The 21,852-nt window shown below is 36.2% G+C and overlaps 1 protein-coding gene across 35 annotated transcripts in view; it reads right to left on the bottom strand.

Moving 5' to 3' along the window:
• Positions 1-21,852, bottom strand: part of Pcm1 (pericentriolar material 1) — a 97,026-nt gene that overhangs the window by 17,719 nt on the left and 57,455 nt on the right. For 11 of the 35 annotated variants that reach the window (XM_075986589.1, XM_075986599.1, XM_075986583.1 and 8 more), the window contains 8 exons: positions 16,061-16,225; positions 11,335-11,397; positions 8,458-8,630; positions 8,007-8,138; positions 6,730-6,850; positions 5,731-5,889; positions 5,255-5,394; positions 2,236-2,370 (listed from right to left, as the gene is read on the bottom strand). In XM_075986589.1, coding sequence (XP_075842704.1) covers positions 2,236-2,370; positions 5,255-5,394; positions 5,731-5,889; positions 6,730-6,850; positions 8,007-8,138; positions 8,458-8,630; positions 11,335-11,397; positions 16,061-16,225 — 1,088 coding nt within the window. The remainder of the gene's footprint in view (positions 1-2,235; positions 2,371-5,254; positions 5,395-5,730; positions 5,890-6,729; positions 6,851-8,006; positions 8,139-8,457; positions 8,631-11,334; positions 11,398-16,060; positions 16,226-21,852) is intronic. The other 24 variants (XM_075986610.1, XM_075986616.1, XM_075986620.1 and 21 more) reach the window with 6 other exon arrangements.

Here is a 21,852-nt window from a genome sequence, read left to right as displayed (position 1 = left end):
AGGACCAATGGAACCAATAGAAGACCTGGATATCAATCCACACACCTTCGAGCACCTGATCTTTTATAAAGAAGCAAAACTTATCAAATGAAAAAAAGAAAGCATATTTAACAAGTGGTGCTGGCATAACTGGATATCAACACGTAGAAAAATAAAAATAGACCCATATCTATTACCATACACAAAACTCAAGTCCAAATGCATCAAAGACCTCGACATAAAGCCAGCCACACTGAACCTTATAGAAGAGAAAGTGGGAAGTACACTTGAACACATTGGCACAGGAAACTACTTCCTAAATAGAACCCCAGCAGACCCCGAGATAAACAATTAATAAATGGGACCTCCTGAAACTGAAAAACTTCTATAAAGCAAAGGACACGGTCAACAAGACAAAACAACAGCCTACAGAATGGGAAAGCTCTTCACTATCCCCACATCAGAGGTTTGATCTCCAAAATATACAAAGAACTCAAGAAATTGGACACCAAAAGATCACATAATCCAATAAAAAAATGGAGTACAGACCTAAACAGAGAACTCTCAACAGAGGAATCTAAAATGGATGAAAGACACTTAAGGAAATGTTCAACATCATCAGAGAAATTCAAATCAAAACAACTCTGAGATTCCATCTTATGATGTGGGAGTGTCATATATCAATCTGTTGATTTCATTGGTTAAGTAATAAACTGCTTGGCCTCATAGCTTAGAACATAGGTGGGTGGAGTAAACAGAACAGAATGCTGGGAGGAAGAGGAAGTGAGCTCAGACTCGATAGCTCTGCTCTCTGAGGCACACGCAATGAAGCTCAGACCCAGGTAAATGTAGGCTAGAATCTTCCCGGTAAGCGCACCTTGGGTGCTAAACACATTATTAGATATGGGCTAGTCCAGGTGCGAGAGTTAGCCGAAAAGAGGCTAGATATAATGGGCCAAGCAGTGTTTAAAAGAATACAGTCTGTGTGCTGTTATTTCTGGTGTAAAGCTAGCCATGCGGGAGCCAGGCAGGACGAAAAGCAGGCCCGCAGCTCCCACAACAATCTTACACCGTAAGAATGGCCAAGGTCAAAAACACTGAGGACAACTTATGCTGGAGAGGATGTGGGGAAAAGGGAACACTTCTGCATTGCTGGTAAGAATGCAAGCTGGTACAACCCCTTTGGATGTCAATGTGGCGATTTCTCAGAAAATTAGGAAACAACCTTCCTCAAGACCCAATAATAGCATGTTTGGGTATATATCCAAAGGATGCCCAATCGTGCCACAAGGACATGTGCTCAAATATGTTCATAGCAGCTTTGTTTGTCATAGCCAGAACCTGGAAGCAACCTAAATGCCCCTCGATCGAAGAATGAATAAGGAAAATGTAGTACATTTACACAATGGAGTACTATACAGCAGAAAAAAATAACGACAGGCTGAATTTTGCAGGCAAATGGATGAAGCTAGAAAACATTATTTTGAGTGAGGTAACCCAGACACAGAAAGATAATTATCACATGTACTGACTCATAGGTGGTTTTTAAACATAAAGCAAAGAAAGCCAGCCTACAAACCACAATCCCAGAGAACGTCGACAACAATGCGGACACTAAGAGAGACTTACATAGATATAATCTACATGGGAAGTAGAAAGTATAAAAAGACAAGATCTCCTGAGTAAATTGGGAGTATGGGGACCTTAGGGGAGGACTGAAGTGGGGAGGGGAGCAGATAAAAATGTAGAGCTCAATAAATATCAATTAAAAAATGTTGTAGATAAAAAAAACAGATTAAAACATTTTTCTTCACGTCTATGTACCTATGAGGATATGCCAAGTATGTACAGATGCGTAAAACAAAACAAAACAAAACAAAACAAAAAAAGAGAGTGGCTAATTCCTAAGCCCCTGAAGCTGGAGTCACAGGCAGTTTTGAGTGACCTGACATGGGTGCTGAGAATCAAACCCAGATCTTCTAAAAGAGCAGCAAATGCTCTTAACAGCTAGGTCTTTTCTCCAGCTCCTTTAAACCAATAAAATATTCTTGGAGTTAGGATAATTCTCAGAGATGGCCATATTGAATTAAAATACAGAAAGTCCTCTTAAATTATTAACTAAGTAAAGAGATAATATTACGATGCCTCCAAAATGAATATTACAATGGATTCTTGAGTAAGTTGTATAATATCAGAGAATGACAACAGAACCCTAACCAAATGGTATGGAGGTAACAAGCAAAAATAAACTCTTACCTGTAATATACTTCCTAGTTGTTTATGAAAGAACTTGACAAACTCTTTGCTCTCATCGTTTTGTTGGGTAAGGGTCAAAACCATACGTCTTACTGAAGTGAGAAGTTGAGAAGAACACACTTCATCCATGTGCTCCTAAGAAAAACCCTAGTAGGTTAGGATATAAACTCATCTATTACTGAAAAAGTATTAATCTACACAATTTGAAATTTGTTTCTCTTGCATAGTTTCTCATTTTCCAGAGATACTGGTAAGTCTCTACAGTATATACACTGAAAGGTTTGGGGATTTTAACCCATACACTAGAAAATGACCAATAAAGAAATTTTCTATTCCAATACTTCCTATCACTTCCTATCTGTACTAAGGAGAATTATGCATGCTGACCTTGCAACTTGTCTGTCTTCCTGATTATAGTTCATAATTTCAACCATGTTTACAATCTTACCAACCTTCTATCTAATTTCCTCTCTGTTATGTCTATGGTGTTTCAAATAAGAATGGCTTCCAGAGGCTCATAGAGTTGAATCTTAGCCACCTTGGAGTAGATTGCTTGTTTAGGATTAGAAGGTTTAGGAAGTGCAGTCTTGCTAGAGAATGGGTGTTACTCAGGATAGGGCTTTCAGGTCTCAAAAGCTCATGCCAGGTCCAATCTTTCTCTGCCTACTGCTAATAACTCTCAACAACTCCAGCCACCCTTGCTATGCCAGCCATCATGCTAATGAACTATTCCTCTGGAACTGTAAGCAAGTTCTCAATTAAATGCTTTTTCTCTTGCCACAGTCATGGTGTCCTCCTAACAGTTGCTAGTAACTACACCAGCAATACCTGTACCCATACCAATAATTAAAACTGCCTCTAAATATTATGAGATGTCTTCCTAACTTCTTTAAAATAACACATAGAGCATGTCTCTTCTTAACTGCACCTTAGAAACCTTGTGAAAAAAACAGTGTGGTGGCATGTGTGTGATTCTAGCACTTGGAGGGGGAGGCAGGAGGTGGTGGTTTTTAGTTCTAGGCCAACCATGGCTATATACTAACCCTAAACTATATGTGAATTATGAAATAAACCTTAGCCTGATTAGCTTCTCAAGGTCAGTCTAGAGCAGACCTGTAACAAGTACTTTCAAGGTTCTCATCTCCTTTTCTGCTATTAATTCATTTAAGCTGATCCCGTCACCATTTTTCCATGTCAAATTCCACTCTTCTACTAACAAGGAGGTGTCCAAACTACATGAAAACAAAGATTGACCTAAGTACATAAAACATAAATAAGCTCATGTGCCAAGGCAGTTCCTTTCTGCAAGTGATTTCTTTTTTTTAAATATTTATTTATTTATTTATTTATTATGCATACAATATTCTGTCTGTGTGCATGCCTGAAGAGGGCACCAGACCTCATTACAGATGGTTGTGAGCCACCATGTGGTTGCTGGGAATTGAACTCAGGACCTTTGGAAGTCGAGACAATGCTCTTAACCACTGAGCCATCTCTCCAGCCCCTGCAAGTGATTTTTTTTTTCTTAAAGTTTAAGCTACTGCTTTATTTTTTTTAATATTTATTTACTTATCATGTATACAACATTCTGTCCGCATGCCCGAAGGCCAGAAGAGGGTGCCAGACCTCTCCACAGATGGCTGTGAGCCACCATGTGGCCGCCGGGAATTGAACTCAGGACCCCCGGAAGAGCAGGCAATGCTCTCAACCACTGAGCCATCTCTCCAGCCCTGCAAGTGATTTCTTAAGATGGTGTCTCATTACATAGCTCAAGCTGACCTTTGACTCTTGACACTCTTGCTTCAGCCTACTGACTACTGGGACTACAGGTATGTACTTCAGCCTACTGACTACTGGGACTACAGGTATGTACCACCATGCTTGGTTTCTAACAAGTCAACATAGACAACATATTAAAAAGATACCTTACATTAAAAAATACCATTAACTAAATCACTTTTCCAATATTGTAATCATTTAGAGAAAAATATTCAAAAATTATTCTACCACCTGGAAAGCTTCCTCATGCCATCCCTTTTCTGACTTTCCTTCTTTAAAACTGTATGAGTATGTGTAGGGGCCTGAGTGCATGTGTGTGTACCACACTTGTTCCAGTGTCTGAAGCCAGAAGATGGCGGGAGAGCCCCTGGAATTGTACTTACTTGTGAAACAACACGCTGAGTGCTAGGAACCCAACTTGGGTCCTCAGTAAAAGAAGCAAATTCTCTTAACCACTGAATCAGCTCTCCAAACACAGATTAAACCCAAAACAACAGTGGGTGACTTTAATATCATACCTTACCAAAGACAGATCATTTTGATAAAAAATAGGCACATCTGAGTTAAATAGCATTATAGACCAAATATATCTAACAAACATCTTATAATGCTTTGAGCATTGTTTCTTTAACCTTACTGTTCTTTTGCTTAGTCTGTTTTTCTGTTTTAGTGCCCCCCTCCTCCCCGCCGTGTGTTTGTGTACCTCTCGGAATTTTTTTCTGCTTTCTGTTTGTTTTATTCTATTCTGGTTTGTTTATCTGCCTGTTTTCTGAAGAGAAATAAGAGGGGGCATGGATGGGTGGAAAGGATCTAGGAGAAGATGAGTACAAATAATGAGAATATACTGTAAGGGAAAAAACTTTTTAAAAAAAGTAAAATGAGCCTATGACAGTATATTTTATAGTTTTCCATATCTGGGTGAAATGCAAACTACATTTTCATTTCCAACATTTAAAATTTTTACTTTAGATGAAGAGTACAATTTTAAAATCCTTATTTTAGATGAAAACATAAGATGCAATTTCAAAAAGCAATTCACTTCTTCAACTAGCCTACAACTCACTATGTATAGTTGGCCTCGATCTCAGAATTCTGCCTATTTATGCAACACTACTACACCCAACCAAATTTCACTTGTACATTTTTTCCTTTGCCCTGTTAAAAGCATTATTTACAAGTACGTATTATATAGACACTGTTAGCAATTATATACACTGGTTTATTTTTAAAAATTGTTTACCTTCAAAAAGGGAATGACTTCTTTCATAATTGCTTTAATTTGGCGGTCCAGTTGTTGAGTATCTATTCTAGGACACGGGACAGCAGAAACGTCACTTACAGGTTGTGACGAAACGTGATTCTCAATAATGGGAGTTTCTACTTTTTAAGAAAAATGATGCATCAGCAAATGTCAATGACAAACATAGATATATACACATTTATATAACATCTTATAGAATGTTATAATAATTTTATTCTAAAAAGAAAGCAGTAATAAAACCACTAGTATTAAATAAAAAGGGTTTTAACTTTTTTTTGTAAATACAGAATGGCAAGTACATAGTTCAGACTAGTCCTGAATTTGCAATGTAGCCAATACTAGATTTAATCCTCCTGCTACAACCTCTTGAGTTCTGTGATTACAGCTATGTCCAGCTAGCTTTAGCTTTTATATGCAACTTTTGATTATTACTTCTGATCACTCTAAAAACACACCTTCTAAATTACTGACTGTGGTAGTGGCAGCAGCACCATCTTCATCCTCAATAACCCTGCAAGTACATCTCATATTTGAGTTACTTTCAGTCTCAGTCTTCATGCGTTCATATTCTCTCATTCTGGCTAATGCTTGATCCAAGTGAATCACGGTGTTACCTGAATTTGGAACAGAAATATTCCTAGAATATGTAAAAGCAAATCTTTTCCCATACTCTCAAAAATATAAAAATCTGAACACAAGGAAGTAAAATCAGTTTTTTAAAGACCTATTTTTATATGTGTATGGATATATACATGCCTGTGTAAGAGAATGTCACATGTGTGTGGGTAGCTCATTGAGACCAGGAAAAGGTACTGATCCCCTTGGAGTTACAGGCACCTGTAGTTCTACAGCAGTAGTGAGCCACCTGATATAGGTGCTCTTAACTGCTGAGCCATCTCTCCAGCCCAGAATTAGCTTTGAAAGAATTTCCCTTTACTGTACTACTGAGGCACTTCATGTACATCATCAGCAGCTATTTATTTAATCCTTAAATGACCCTACAATGACAGCACTTAAGTAGCTTATTGCTTCAGATTGCATAACCAATTAAGTAAAAGGATTGTTATAAAATTTGAGTTTTTATCTCAAACTATTAGCTTCACATTTTTATTGAAAACACGTTTGGAGAAACCATGGATTTTCCTCAATAACTAAGTAGATGATCTTTCTCCTTAAGGAAAAATAAAGTTTCATTTAAAAAGCAAAATATTTGAAAGGTCAATGTTTTTCCCAAGAATATAGCAAAGTAGACATGGGTCCTACTTCTTCAGCATTTGCATACCTATAGAGAGTAGATAATTTGCCCCAGGTCAAGGAATAAACAAGAGTCATGAATTTAGACTGATGGATTTTTTTGTGTGTTCATCCTAGTTATTTCCTTAGTCAACAGCTCAAAGACTGCAAAGAGATAATCTTAAAGTCATATGCAAGATTATCAAGAAAGCTCTGCTTACCTAAATCATCTGTTGCAAAAGGCTCAAAGTTGGAAGATATAGACATGACACTCACATTATCAGCATCGTTTTGTTCACTTATTTTGTGTGTTTCTCTTTCAAAGTTCTTCTCGAAAGTTTCCTAAGTTAAACAAAAATCACTAAATATTCCATTGAAAGCACTAAATATTCCATCTAACACAGAAACTCTTATTTCCATAAAACCATATACCAAAAAAGGGTACTAAGAAGTTGCATGAGTAATCTTCCCAGACAAGACCACAATAAAACCCATTATTAAAACATTAAAATATTAAGTAATTTTGGAGAACTTCCTTGATAAATAAAAATAAGAAAGCCAACTCTCATTAAAAATTATAAATTGATAGTTAACATTTCAAATTATCTTTACATTCTAATTGACACTTTATCTCTAGATCCTTACTATATGTATCTCATTTGTAGTGGCATTTCATTTGTATTTTAATAAATAAAACTTGTCTGAGGGATCAGAAGAGTAAAACAACCCCACTAGCCAGCCTTATATCCAGGCAGCAAGTACCACCCACCTTTTATCCAAGTAGCCACTCTAGCTTGCCACAGAAACCAGGCAGTAGTGATGCATGCCCTTAATCCCAGAACTAGAGAGAATTATAAAACAGAAGGAGACAGTTCTCAGTCACAGTCTTATTCTGAGATTCCCGGAGGCAGGATCGCCATTTTTGGACTGACGTAGAGGTAAGAATCAGTGCCTGAACCTGTAAATAGGCCACTCCCAAGTATCTGGCATATAATAGTGACCTACCATTTTCTATGTTTTTTATACTTGATTAAAAAATTTGTTCTAAGTAGAATACATTAAATTACATTTATCATTTTTTTAATGATTTTCTTTTGTCCAGGTTTTTCTGTGATCTGATTGGTATTTGACCTACTAAATGTTCTCAAGAACACAACAAAGACTTATTAAATACCCATTAAAGATATGTGTGGCTATTGCAGGGTTCTTTTAGTTTTTTGTTGTTGTTTTGACACAGGATTTCTCTGTGTAACAGCCCTGACTGTCTTGTAACTAACTGTGTAGACCAGGCTGCCAGGCTTCTGTGAACTCACAGAGATCTGTCTACCTCTGCCTCCGGAGTGCTGGAATTAAAGGTGTGGGCCACCACTGCCCAGCTATTGCAGGATTCTTAATTTATCATTTGTTAAAGCTCAATATCAACTATATAATCTAACTTCAACTTTTGTTTATTATACATTGACAGTAGGTCCACATTTAACATATCATATTGGCTTACATCATCAGTAGTAGCAAGGCTTTCACTTGGAGTAAGTTCTGAGTTTGATGCTACCCAAGTACCAGAATTCACAGACTTTATATTTTCTCCTTCTTTTTCATCACTTTCAGAAATATGTCTGGATACAATATCCTAAATAAGGAAATGAAGACATTTATATAAAACACACACACACACACATATATATATATGTTTAACTCCAAATTTATGTTACAAATTTAAAATTCAAAGGAGATGGAAAATAAAGTACTTTTCATAGATTAAATAAAAGGCATATATATATATATATATATCACAGAAAATGCATGTAAAGATATAAGAAGTTTAAAATAAAATGGTGCAAAAAGCAGAGAACAAATCTAATGGCATAGAAAGCAAGGATGTGCCTCACTTAAGAAAGTTACCATGGATAAGCATGGAGTAAACTCATAGAATATGAGGTACCATATACCTGCAATGCATATAAAGCCCTCTGTCTCAAGTAGTCTGTATTAAGTAGTTGCAGCTCATGGAAAAGTTCAATAAGAAAATGTGGACGAGACTCATTTTGAGAAATTAATGTAGCTACTTCAGAGTAAATAGTATCCCGTAAAGCTTCAAACATGGAAAAATCACTTCCAGTTTCTGGAAGATAAAAAAAGATCAAGAAAACAACAATAAAATACCTTCATATTAACTCCTATTAATCTGTATCATTTTCCAAGATTTAATTGAACATAATTCTATTTCAGGACTTTAGAAAATAATCCTAAAGTATCGAAATAAATAGTATGTATTAAAATATTTAAATTCAATAACAGCAATATCTGATGCCACATAGAATATCAATTATGAATTAAAATTAATATTAAATTAATCTCAATAAAAAAAATTGACCAGACGAGGTATAGCCTACCCAGCAATGTAGAACATAAGGAAGGGCTGCAAGTTAAAACTAGCAGCTTGGGCTACATAGCCAAAAACTGGCTGAAAACAACCTGAAAAATTGTATATACCTCATGGGACTAATCACTGAAATCTATAAGCACTTGAATGCAATAAGCTAGATTAACATATGTTTGGTTTATTTTGGTAATACAAACTTCATTTAAGAAATAGGAAACCTGTTTATTAATATTGGGAAAAAATATATTACAGCATGACACTGTACAATTATGCCATAACTGGTCAATTTCACTACAATGTCATATTTATATAACTGGTTCAAATCAGAGCAGAAGGTGCCCAACTACAGTTGCTAGTTTTACAGATACTCCATATCGCTTTATTATTTAGCTAAAATACTGTCCCATAAACTGATGACAACATTTTTAAAGTCATACTCTTTTTGTGGGGTATGTAGTGATGGAAACCAGTCCCAGGGCCTTTGAATAATATGCTTAGCCTTAAACTTTCTTCAGGAGACAAATAAGAAATTGTGTGTTCTCTCTAGTAACAAAAACAAAAACAGCTCACACCCAAGTGGTTCTTCTAACTGCAAAATTCTGTAATCTTTCTAGAACAACAGTAGAACTTGCAAGTATCTAGTTAAATATTTTCTTCAAAAATAATGATTCTAAGAAAAATAAAAAATGCTGAGTTTCAATATATGTCGCTTTTTAAAAAGCATGCAAAGAACATGAAGATGTAATCATTTTTGCAGACAGGGATAAGATAATGCAGAAATAATGTATTCTAATGAAAAAGAATAAGCTCTGCACTAATTGGCTAAGTTACACAAGCAAGTGTTCATTTCCACAAGGTAAAAGACATGCAAGCTAGCCAATCTTTCCTTAAGATGGTTGGGCTTTTTTAAAGGTGATAGATTAAAGTTCTCCTCAGTTTCATAGCTTAATATATTCACATGGGATATATCAAAATAATAGTAACACTAATTAAAATAGGAATGAAAACCAAGACATCTCTATTTCAAGGAAGGAAAATCCAGACTAGGGTACTACTGGTTATGTAAATGTTCAATCCACATATGGCAAAATAATCAGAGTTTAATCTTTAAAATGTTTCTTTCAAAGGTTTAAAGTAATGGCTAAACAGTTTGGTAAGATAAAAAGGATTATTCTATGACAAAATTATTCCTAATTATAACCTTCATCTCATTTTTTATGCTGTTAGAAGTTTTAAATTTCACGTCAGTCTTTCCTCCTAAACTAAAATTAATGCTAAAAAAAATCTCCTTAATCTCTGTCAACAGAATTTAGATTCTATTACTTTACATCTAGTATATTTGTCAGGTCTGGGTCCTTGTTTTGCTTGACATTTTGGTTATGAACCAAGCCTTTAACAGCTCAGCCGATGCTCTCACCTATGTTTAGCTTTCTTTAGAAACCCCTAAGGACTCAAATAGGACTTTACTTTCCATTCATATATTGCTGCAGGAGGAGCTAAAATGTTTTTATAATTGTAAATCATATGAATCACATTAAATAAAAAAACCCTCTCATTACTGCTGCAATAGGGGGTAAAATACTTTTTAATTGTAATTCATATAAAACTGTATCTAATATAAATATGTATTTTGGAGTTAAAATAGCATTTTGGAATACTTCTAAATTTCTAAGATCTTTATTAATTATAGTCTATGCCCATCATAGTTGGATTTTTTTTGATTTTTCTTTTCAGATATTGACAGGTAGCAAAAAAATACCTATGATATAAAAACAGCTGTATCTACTTACAAAAAAAATTAATGCTTTTTGCTATTTCAGATACATGAAACAAATAAGTTTCAAACACTATTACAAAAACAGTTTCTATCACTTTTACAGATGTGTTTGCTAGATTTCACGTTAACAAAACAAGAAAGGTACCCAGTTTTCGCAACAGTAAATTCTAAGTAAAAGACTGTAGAATATGAGTTTCTTATCTTTATAAGTTCAGTAACATACACACACTAAGTTAAATCCAAAAAAGAAAAGAAATTGAAAGGTTGGAAAGATGACTCAACATTTAAGAGTACTAGATGTTCTAGGAGGACTCAGGTTCAGTTCCCAGGACCCACATGGTGGCTAATAAGTAGGTCCAGCCCCAGGCATTCAACTCACAGAAATACATGTAAGGCAAAGAACCCACACACATAAAACTAAAAAACAAAAAAAGTTGGGTCTGGTAGCACATGGTTTTAATTCCAGCACTCAGGAAGCAGAGGGAGGTGATTCTCAAGTTCAAGGCCACCCTGGTCTATACAAAAAGCTCCAGGACAGCCAGGGCTCTGTATAGAGACCCTAATAAAACAAAACCAACCAAACAAAAAATTTAGGATAATATAAGAATTTTAGATTCAAAATAGAAAGGTAACAAACATAGACACCAGAATTAAGCAGAGTGTTACCTGGCACTTCATCACATGCATTTCTGTTAGATTTGCTAGCTTGGTCTAGTATTTTAGCACACGCTGTAGGAAAGGACAGAAACAGGAGGAACATAATATGCCTATGTGTTGTAAAGACAGCCTTTATAGTATGTGATTGAGAAAAATAAATTTAAAATGTTTGCCTACAGTGACATGTCATTACAAGGAACAGTTTATGCCTTATCTGCAAACAGACTCGTCAAAAGGGCAGGAGAGATGATGCAGTGGTTAAGAGTAAGCACTAGATCTTCCAGAGTAAAGGGGTTAAATCAGCTCCCTTTAGAGGGCGGGGTTTGCCTCAGGCAAATCCCTGCCAATAAAGAGTGCGCGGAGAGGCGGCTCGGCCCTTTTGTTCCTCGCTACCTGTGCTACGCTGGAACTTTGGTTCAGTAAGTTTAACAATAAACTGGTAAATATTCTTTGATATCTGCATTGCCTTTATTCTGTGCCGGTACATCTGGCGCCCAACGTGGGGCTTTGCCGAGAACCGGCCCCGAATTGGAGTCTCTTGCACCCCGAGCCGCTGCAGCGGTCTCTCTGGGCGCACGCTGAAACGGCTGAGATTCTGAGCGGCCAGATTTCCCGTATGTTGGTACTGTTTCTTGTATATTGATATATTGAATATTGAATGTGAGTGTTCCTACCTCTATTTTGGTATAAGAGTATGCTTATATTGTATGGATACATCTATCATATCACAATGTACATTTCTACCTCTGGTCCTATTTATGTAATAACATTGTTTACATTTGATAAGTAATGACATTGTTTACAAGTGAAGATCATTGTCTTCATACATTGCACAATTGTTTATTCCCTTAGTTTTCAAATTAGATAGGTATTGAGAATTACATGTTTGTCATATTATTTTTAGGTTAATCAGGTTTTTTAGATACATAGAGATTATTTTCAGTATAGATAGTATAATCTTCAGCCTCTTTGAAGAGCTGTAGAAAATGGCCTTTAATCTAACCTAAAATTATGTGCCATTGAGACACAATTTACTCCTGGAAACACCACTCTACTCCCGAGAGAACGTTGAGCACCAAAGACACTCCACTGGGAGCTTGTCTTCCTGGCAGAACTGGCCTTTGGGTTAAGAAAAACCCATACCTCAACTACTGACTAAGATATAAACAGGATTGTCTTATCTTGCCAAGACAGGGTAGGATAATCCTAAGAAAGTTCCTTGCATTTGAGAATGGTATGTCAGTTATGTTAGGCCTTAGCCAAAGTTGGTTGACTCAACATTGCAAACGAGATTTTGGGTGATTGCCCAGGCAGTCAGTTGTCTCTGTCATTTGTTACACATTTTGGATATCTCTTTTTTGTTAAGTAATATTTACTCCCTTCTCAGATCTTTGATGTATTTGAAGATTATTTAATTGTAGTTACTCTTTAGCAAAACTTTTGCTCTCAATATTGTTTGTTATATTTATCATTTGTTATTATTGTTATAGTTATATTTGGTTTAGTTGTGTCTTATTTAGACAAAAGGGGGAGATAAAGGGGTTAAATCAGCTCCCTTTAGAGGGCGGGGTTTGCCTCAGGCAAATCCCTGCCAATAAAGAGTGCGCGGAGAGGCGGCTCGGCCCTTTTGTTCCTCGCTACCTGTGCTACGCTGGAACTTTGGTTCAGTAAGTTTAACAATAAACTGGTAAATATTCTTTGATATCTGCATTGCCTTTATTCTGTGCCGGTACACCAGAGGACCCATGTTTGAGTCTCAACACTCACAACGTGGCTCACAACCACCTAGAAACTACAGTCCCAGATCTGATGCTCTCTACTCACTTCCTCAAGGACCTCATGTGGTACCTAAACAAAACATCCATAAGCATAATTCTTTTATTTAAAAATTGGAAGTAATCTCAGTAAAGAAACTCTGCTATAAGCTAAATGACAGTCATAGTGAAGTACTGTCATTTGGGGAGGAGCCTATAATTCCCATGGGAGAAGAGGAAACCATAATCCAATAAAAACAATAAATGCTGCACTCTAGCTAGCAAATCACAATAAGCATCATCAATAAACAATGCAGAGAATCTTAGGGTCACAATAAATGAAAAACATGTCTTTTAGAATATTAAGGAGTAGCATATTTAGCACGTTTTTACACTCAAAATATTTATTTAACCAAAATTCAATAATTTTTTGAGACAGGTTATTACTATGTGTCCCTGGCTGGTAGACAAGTCAATATGTGTACAAAACTGCCCTCCAACTCACACAGATACGCCTGTCTCTGACCTCCAAGTACTAGGATTAGCGCCATGTGCCACCATGCTTGAACTCAATTTTTTTTTTAAACTGACAACAATAAAATTAGGAATACTAACTTCAATGTAAGTAAGAATACTAAATTTTTATGAAGTCATTCAATTTTGTGGCCTTTCTCAACTCCCACCCAACTCTTTGGCAATACCACTGTTGGGTAAAAAAATAGTGAAAAGAGATGGAAATTTAAAAATTTTGCTGGGCCCAGTACAATAGAATTGTTATGTTTTGTTTTGTTTTTAAAAAAACAATCCTGTAGAGTTGAAAGTTCAATGCTAGGGGGCTGGAGTGGTGGCTCAGAGGTTAAGAGCACTGACTGCTCTTCCAGAGGTCCTGAGTTCAATTCCCAGCAACCACATGGTGGCTCACAACCATCTGTAATGAGATCTGGTGCCCTCTACTGGCCTATAGGACATAAGTAGGCAATAAATCTTCAAAAAAAAAAAAGTTCAATGCTATTAACTCCTAGCAATATAAGCTTGAGAAACCCATTTCAAAATACAAGCACATGTGAAGTTTCTATTCCAATTACAAAGCTAACAACTATGAAACATAAATAAGATTATAGTTTATAAAACTACTGCAAATAGTGACACAATTTCTTCTCTCCTTGTTTTCCTTTATATTTTTATTCATACATAGCTGAAATTAGACTGTTCAGCCAACACTCAACCCTCAATTTTTGTTTCTCATTTCTGCTCCCTTGGGGTGAATTCCAAAGAATAGATACTAAGTTAAGGGTATTGTTTTCCAAATTTTATAAGAAAGTCAATTTCATATTGACAGTCTTTTAACAGTGCTGGAAGAAAACAGGTATTTTCCCTGTGATTCTACAACTGCAAAATGGAAATAAAGCAATGGCATTATGAGACTCAAATAGCATGGGAAAAAAATTTATAAAACAAAAATTCGTAATAAAAACAAATGGTAGCTGACATAATTTTTCATCAAAGGAGACAAGCAAGACTATGAATCTCTCTGTATTTGAAATGTACCTATTCTTTAAAAAAATCAGTAAAATATAGGTGCTGATTTACGGGAACCCACAAGTGACTCAGTTTCCATCATGAGTCCATTCTAGCTCAAAAGTCAGAGTTCAAGCTTGCCTGTTCTGCTTGCTCCAGTATCCTTGAAGGCTGTGAGACAGCTCTGACTAAGCCCATGGGAAAGAGCATTTTGCCCATGAGAAAAGAACATACTAGCTTGTAGAAAGAATACTGCTGATGCCAAACCTTAGGGAACATCCAGATAGAAGAAACTGCTTGTTCAAGGACAGGAATGGTCTTGTGGTTAGATAACGACTGTGCTGTGCTTTGTTCTGCTTTTGTATATAAGCAGGCTCTGAAATAAACTCGGGGCTGGCTATCCAGAGTAAGCTAGAAGTCCCCCGAATCTATCCTGTGTTTTCTACCTCAATTTCTCTCAACATTTCTTTAGGCTCAGCTTCCAGACACCCTGGCTGACTTTGTTGGAGAGGGCTCTGACACTGACTTAAAGTAAAATGGTGACAGTGATTGACTCTAGTCAATGAACACTTACTGAAAGCATACCACCTATCACGTATTATACCAACATGTAGTGTAAAAATATAAAAAGTAGTTGCTATCAAAGCACACAAAAATTTAAAGTCATTTAATACTAAATTCTGTGACTCAGATAATGGAAAATAACAAACAAGAATGGAAATGAAAGGGAAAGCTGGTTAAACTTAGATTCAAACACAAGATTCCAGAATTAAAATTTCACTTAAGAATGAAAAGAGCTGGGCAGTAGTAGCTCGGGAGGAAGAAGCGGGTGGATCTCTGTGAGTTGGTGGCCAGCCTGGTCTACAAGAGCTAGTTCCAGGACAGGCTCCAAAGATGCAGAGAAACCTTGCCTTGAAAAACAAAAACAAATCAAAACAACAACAAAAGAATGAAAGGAACACAAAGAAAAACAACAACAAAAAATCAGGCAAAAAGGAGATGGATGTGATACGGAAAAGATAACAGCTGATGACTGGTAAGCTGAAAATTAACATGGCAGCCATGGGAATGCTCTGATTCAGGACCACTAAAAAAAGTTTAAGGCAGAGGCTACATTTGTTATACAGAGGGATGCACACTTTAGCGCAGGTATAATGCAGCAAATGTTTTAAGAAAGGGAAGTAATGAGATTTCATATCAAATCCTATTTAGGTAAGAGTTTCAAAATTTCAATTAGGAATTCCACATATATTATCAATTATTTGTTTTAGAAGAATTTTAATGTGTAGATATAATAAAGAGATCAAAGCAACAAAAAAATAGTTCCAGTTTACATTTTTCTATGATTAAAACATTTCAAAGACAGAACTCTGTGAAAGCCTACTGTTAAAACTTGCTTTAGTGTAGTTTTTCAAATTTAAGATGAATTCCTTGGATTAAAATAAATAAAAAAAGGAACATACCTGAAGATATTTCTGCAGACCTACTATATTTTATTATTTTTTCCAGCTGCTCATGATTCTTTCTGCTGAATAATTTTGCTTGAACAGGCTCTTCAGTCTGGGCTGAATGTCTGTTCCTACTTTTGCAAGGTTCACATGTGCTAGACACACTGGCACTTTCATACCCTCGGGTAAAAGAAGTGACAGCTGTTATCAATTGCAGCTAACATCCCTGGAAGGGAACTGGTTTCCACAGTAAAACAGTACGAGTAGCTCGATTTAGAGCGGTATAGCAGTCTGGCGTAAACAGAATACAAAGTAATGTCTTTGAATACCTTCGAAATAACCTTCAGAAGGGTAGAGTAACAAGAATCAATTCTAACAGTCCAATCACATCTTTTGATATGTACTGTAATACCTCACCTGAAAGTAAAGCTATGGAAAATCTTATGAGATCTGAATTCTCTACCAGACTTCAAGTTAACACATTTTCAATGTTAGGAAACACAAAACAGAAACACTCTACTAAATTTTCTTCCTAAGGTTTTTAAACTTCACATTCATTGTGTTATATGTCACAACTCAATTCCTTTCTTTCTCCATGGATAGATAGTTGCATCTATCCTTTTCTCACTGAATTAAAATATATGCTGATCAATATATTAACCCTCACGTTTCACTCTGTTTTATTTTTTACATGGTTTTAGTCTATTCCCAGATCATTTTTATTCTTTTGGTCACAGAAGTGATGCAATATGTTTGGTAAAGCAAGCCAGATTTAGCTTCTTTTCTTGACTATTAGCCATTACAATTATTCCTCGTCCTAAGTTTCCAAACAAAGATAACCAAATAAAGAGGTTGGTAGTAGAGACGGTCCCTCTTTAGTTTCCTATTTTGGCAGAAATGTCTGTGAAATATTTCCATTCTACACTACAAAAGACACTGGCTAATGGCTTTATTGTTGTCGACTATTTTTGTTTTGTTTTGTTTCATTAGGAATGACTTCAAATCTAACCTACCACTATGGATATGACTTTTTTCCTAGCAACAAATCATGAGTGTTTCTGAACTAAATTTAATAGTCAATTGTGTAATATTCTTTTGACATATTAGCAGTTGCTAATACTTTACTGATTTTTTTATTTCGATTAATGGTCTTATTCTAATAGCTCAGTCTTCCCTTGAACTTGTAGCAACCCTCCTGCATCAGCCACTTTACCTTTCAATTATATACTGAGATTAGTTTGTGTATGTGTTTGTAGGTATACCTCACAGCTAAGCAGTAGTGGTACATGCCTTTTAACACAGCACTTAGGAGACTGAGGCAGGAAGATCTCTGAGTTACAGGCCAGCCTGGTCTACATACTGAATTCCAGAAATACATAAAGAAATCTTGTCTCGGAAAACAAAAGACAAAAACCCAAAACAAACAAAAAAGCACCACAAAGTGTCAATATGTTTTTATCCTTTCCTCCATGTCTGTCTATTTTTGGTTCTTTGTGACATGATGCTCATCAGATTCACAGGAATCTTCTTGACTCACCTCTACAGTACTGTGGTTGTAAGTGTATGCAACCATGCCTACCTACTGTACAGTCTTCTTGTCTGTCTTTACACAAAGTTAATCTATTATGAGTTAAATGTTGTTTCCATGGTTTGCTTCAGACAAAGCCTGCTCTCTTAGCTGAATACAGCAATTCTTAAATTGCAGTCCCAGTCCACTGTAACTTGCACCTCTTTTTTTGTTTGCTTGCTTTGTTTTAATAAACTGGATATAGATATAGACAGCTTTAAAGAAGCAAGTCCTCGGACTAGGCGGTGATGGTGCACACCTTTAATCCCAGCACTCGGGAGGCAGAGGCAGGCAGATCTCTGTGAGTTCAAGCCCAGCCTGGTCTACAAAAGCCAGTTCCAGAACAGGCACCAAAGCTATAGGGAAACCCTGCCTCGAAAAGTCAAAAAAATAGTGAGTTCGAGACCAGCCTGGTCTACAAGAGCTAGTTCCAGGACAGGCTCCAAAACCACAGAGAAACCCTGTCTCGAAAAACCAAAAAAAAAAAAAAAGAAAGAAAGAAAAAAAAGAAGCAGCAGCAAAAGTAAAGCAAGTCCTCCTTGGCCTACCAAATGCTCGGATTACAGGGATATTGCCTCTATAGCCTACTGGATTATATATTATCCATCTTTTTTCTCTAGAATGTGAGATTGCTTGATGCCAGTTAGGCTCCTTTTTATATAAAACTTATTCTTTTCTCTGGAAACAGATTTTTACTCATCTTTGATATTCAGGAATTTGATCACCCTGTACATCACTATATATACAGTATCCCCATTCCTTCCTGAATGGACAAAAATTGGCTGTTCTGAATTGTACTATTCTCAAACTCTTTATCACTTTACCATGTGTTCAAATATTGCTTCTTACCTTTTACTTTTACAAATCACAGCACTTTAGATTTCAAAGATTTTTCTCTTAAGCCTCTAGAATAAGCCCTTCCAATTGATTTTATCACCTACCACCTTTTGGTCTATAATGACAGAATTCTTTTCTTTGATTTTATTCAAAATTGGTAATTTGGGAGTTCATATTTATTATGTACCCTCTTTAATAAACAATATTAAGATAACAACGATTTCTCTAGTTTTAAAGAATTTACATATTCTAACTCAATCTGCTTACATGCCTTTATTAATTTGTTCAACTGTGAATTTCCTTCAAAACATTCTTTTGCTAGATTTTGTTTGTTTTGGTAGTCTGCTTCTATGAACTCTCTCTGGTAGCTAGTTTTCTTTTTATATGCACTGGTATATCCACTTCCTAATTATGACTTTTAACTACCCTAAAGCTGAACACAAATGCTGGGTCACTTTAATGGTGACATTCTAAGAGTATAGCGCAGACACATTTTTCCTCTGGTCAAGCCACATTCTAGCTAACAATATAAAAAGAAAGAAGTATTTTCTCTCCCTCAGCTGCAAAAGCTAATGTTTACTTACATGCAGGTAGGGAAGCTCACCACACTGCCTATTAGTATCTCCAGGAGACACAGAATCACTACTCCTCAGATAAGAAGTGCCAAGGAGAGGTTGCACTCATCTCTTCTTACATAGCTTTCTTTAAGACTCGAGTTTAGATTTTACCCTTGTCAATCAAGATAAATGAGAGAAGAACCTTTACTACTTATGTCCCCTTGATCAGAGCAGCTGCTCTGATATTATCAAATAAACTCCTCAAATATTGTTCTGTCTGTGATATCTTGTGTGTTTTCAAACCTCCTCTTTTATTTCTAAGAACATAATTTAAGTTAGGATTTCTTCACTGGTTTTCCAGGATGAAGCCTATTCACAATTATCCATTCTGCATGAAACTTACCAGGAAGAGGTCTCTTAAAGGCTAGTTTATTACTGTTTATCACATGGAGCAGATCCACAAATAAAAGAAATTTCTACCAAAAGTATTGTGGAAAACAATATGTATACCATACATATGGTGGTTTGATTATCACAATTGCTCTGAAGATAAAAAATGGTATGTTAACCTAATAAGATTTACATAAATGGAATTAAATTACTTTTGACTCTATTACTGAATCACACGAGAAGTATTAAATGAATCATAACTGAAATTATACATAGGTTATGGATACATAGAAAATTCTCTTTATGTACTTTACAAAAGCAGACATGCAGTCAATCCACTCCTCATGGGGAAAGAGTGAGAAACGGGAGTTGGTGTTGGAACTCCAAGAAAGAATGAGCAATATTCTTTAAAAGAATGGAGGATTAGAGAGGTGGTTCAGTGGGTAAGGACATTTGCTGCTCTTCCAGAAGACTGCGTTTAGTTCCCAGCACCAACATAGTAACTCAACCATCCATAACTCCAATTCCAGGAGATCTGATGCCCTCTTCTGACCTCCAAGAACATCAGCTATGTGTGGTGTACATACAAACATGTAGGCAAAATACTCATATACATAAATTAAAATAATCAAAAAAAATTTTACAGAGGGAAGGACCAGAGAAGTGGCTCACCCTAAAGGCACTTACTGTGCTAGCCTAGGTAATAAAATTTGACCTTGGAACACATATAAAGGTAAATGGAAAGAACTAACTACATGGAGTTGTCCCCTAACCTTCACTTTCATTAACCTTCATACATATGCCTGGGGACGTTGACCCAAGACAGACACACACACACACAGACAAAGGGAGAGGGAAAGGGAAGGAGAAAGGGGGGGGGGGAGAGAAGAATAATGAGTAATTTTAAAAATATTTACAAAGGAGGAGAAAAAAGACCCATGATTAAAGACCCAAATTAAAATTATTAAGGGTGTCGGGCAGTGGTGGCGCACGCCTTTAATCCCAGCACTTGGGAGGCAGAGGCAGGCGGATCTCTGTGAGTTCGAGACCAGCCTGGTCTACAAGAGCTAGTTCCAGGACAGGCTCCAAAAACCACAGAGAAACCCTGTCTCGAAAAAAAAAAATTATTAAGGGTAAGGGCTAGCTTTCTTTTTAAATTTTATATTATATTTTAAATTTATTTATTATGTATATGTTTAGCTAAGTCAGCATGTAGAGGTCTAGACCAACTCTGGGGAATCTCTCCTTCCACAATGGGGATCTCAGGGATGGAACTTAGGTCACTAAGCTTAGTGGCAAGCATCTTTCCCTGATATGCCATCTTTCCTATCAGAAAGGAAAGAAGATCTGAATTTCTAAGTTAAGGTACAAATGTGTAACTAAGGAGTTATCTCTAGGGCATTTAGGGATTGTTGTTTTGTTATTGAGACAGTATCTCACAATGAGCCAAGCTGAATTCAAACTTGCAATCCTCCAGACTCAGCCTCTTAAATAACTTCAATTATAGATGTGAGTAAACAGGTCAACTTTCTTCAAGGGAAACAGCAGAATTAGTAATGGTTACTACTTCATATTAACACTGGCCAAGTGAGACAAGACAGTATTGTGAAAGAAAGCATGAGTAACACACGATACTTCAAGGTTTTTATCTCTAATTTCTGTCCATAACTCTCTCTTATGTCTGGGTCTGTTTTACTTAGCATAACTGAAATACCTATAATAGCACTTCTACTTATGCCTTTACAGATGGGAAATGCATCAGCCATGGTATTCTGGAGGCCCTGAACATCTCCAAACAGTCACTGAAAGAAGAGCTAACCCATTATTTATCAGTTTCCTGGAACACAGGGATGCTATGTGGCCATTTCTCACTTTCCTCTCTCTCTCTCTGGGAAGCTGTCAAGGGAAAAAAAAGATGCATGCTCATACCCTCACAAATTTTATTGAAACGTGAGAATATTCTGTCTCACTCCTGCAGGACATCAGTGGACTATAAAATGGCTAAAGATGAAACTCTGTCCTCCTTCATTTTGTTCCAGTGTTGTTCTTGAATCTTGGTACAATGTATACTGATTTTATTAGTACAGGTGGGCTTCAACAGTCTGTGCATTTCTATTAAGTTTATAGATGTCAATGCTCCTTATCAATGGCTTATATTCTAAATAGCAAGAGTTTAGTTGACCAATTTGATTCTGTCATACATTATCAATTTTAGTGCTATACTGTGTGATTCTGCTGTAAATGGTGCTTTAACAATGGCAGGGAATGCCAGTTGAACAAATGTGAATGTATTATTTGGGCAGGTATCTTTATAATTGCATACGAGGGATGACAGTACAAAGATCAGAATAACAATCTTTGCCCTAACATAAAAAAGCTTAGCCATATATACGGCATTGACAGAATGGCCATAATCAGCAATACAAATAACAACAAATATTGGTGAAGATGCTGTG

The sequence above is a fragment of the Microtus pennsylvanicus genome, chromosome 9 (assembly GCF_037038515.1).
Source record: "Microtus pennsylvanicus isolate mMicPen1 chromosome 9, mMicPen1.hap1, whole genome shotgun sequence".
Lineage (NCBI taxonomy): Eukaryota > Metazoa > Chordata > Mammalia > Rodentia > Cricetidae > Microtus > Microtus pennsylvanicus.
The sequence above is the reverse complement of the archived record's forward strand: the minus strand, read 5'-3'. Positions and strand labels throughout refer to the sequence as shown.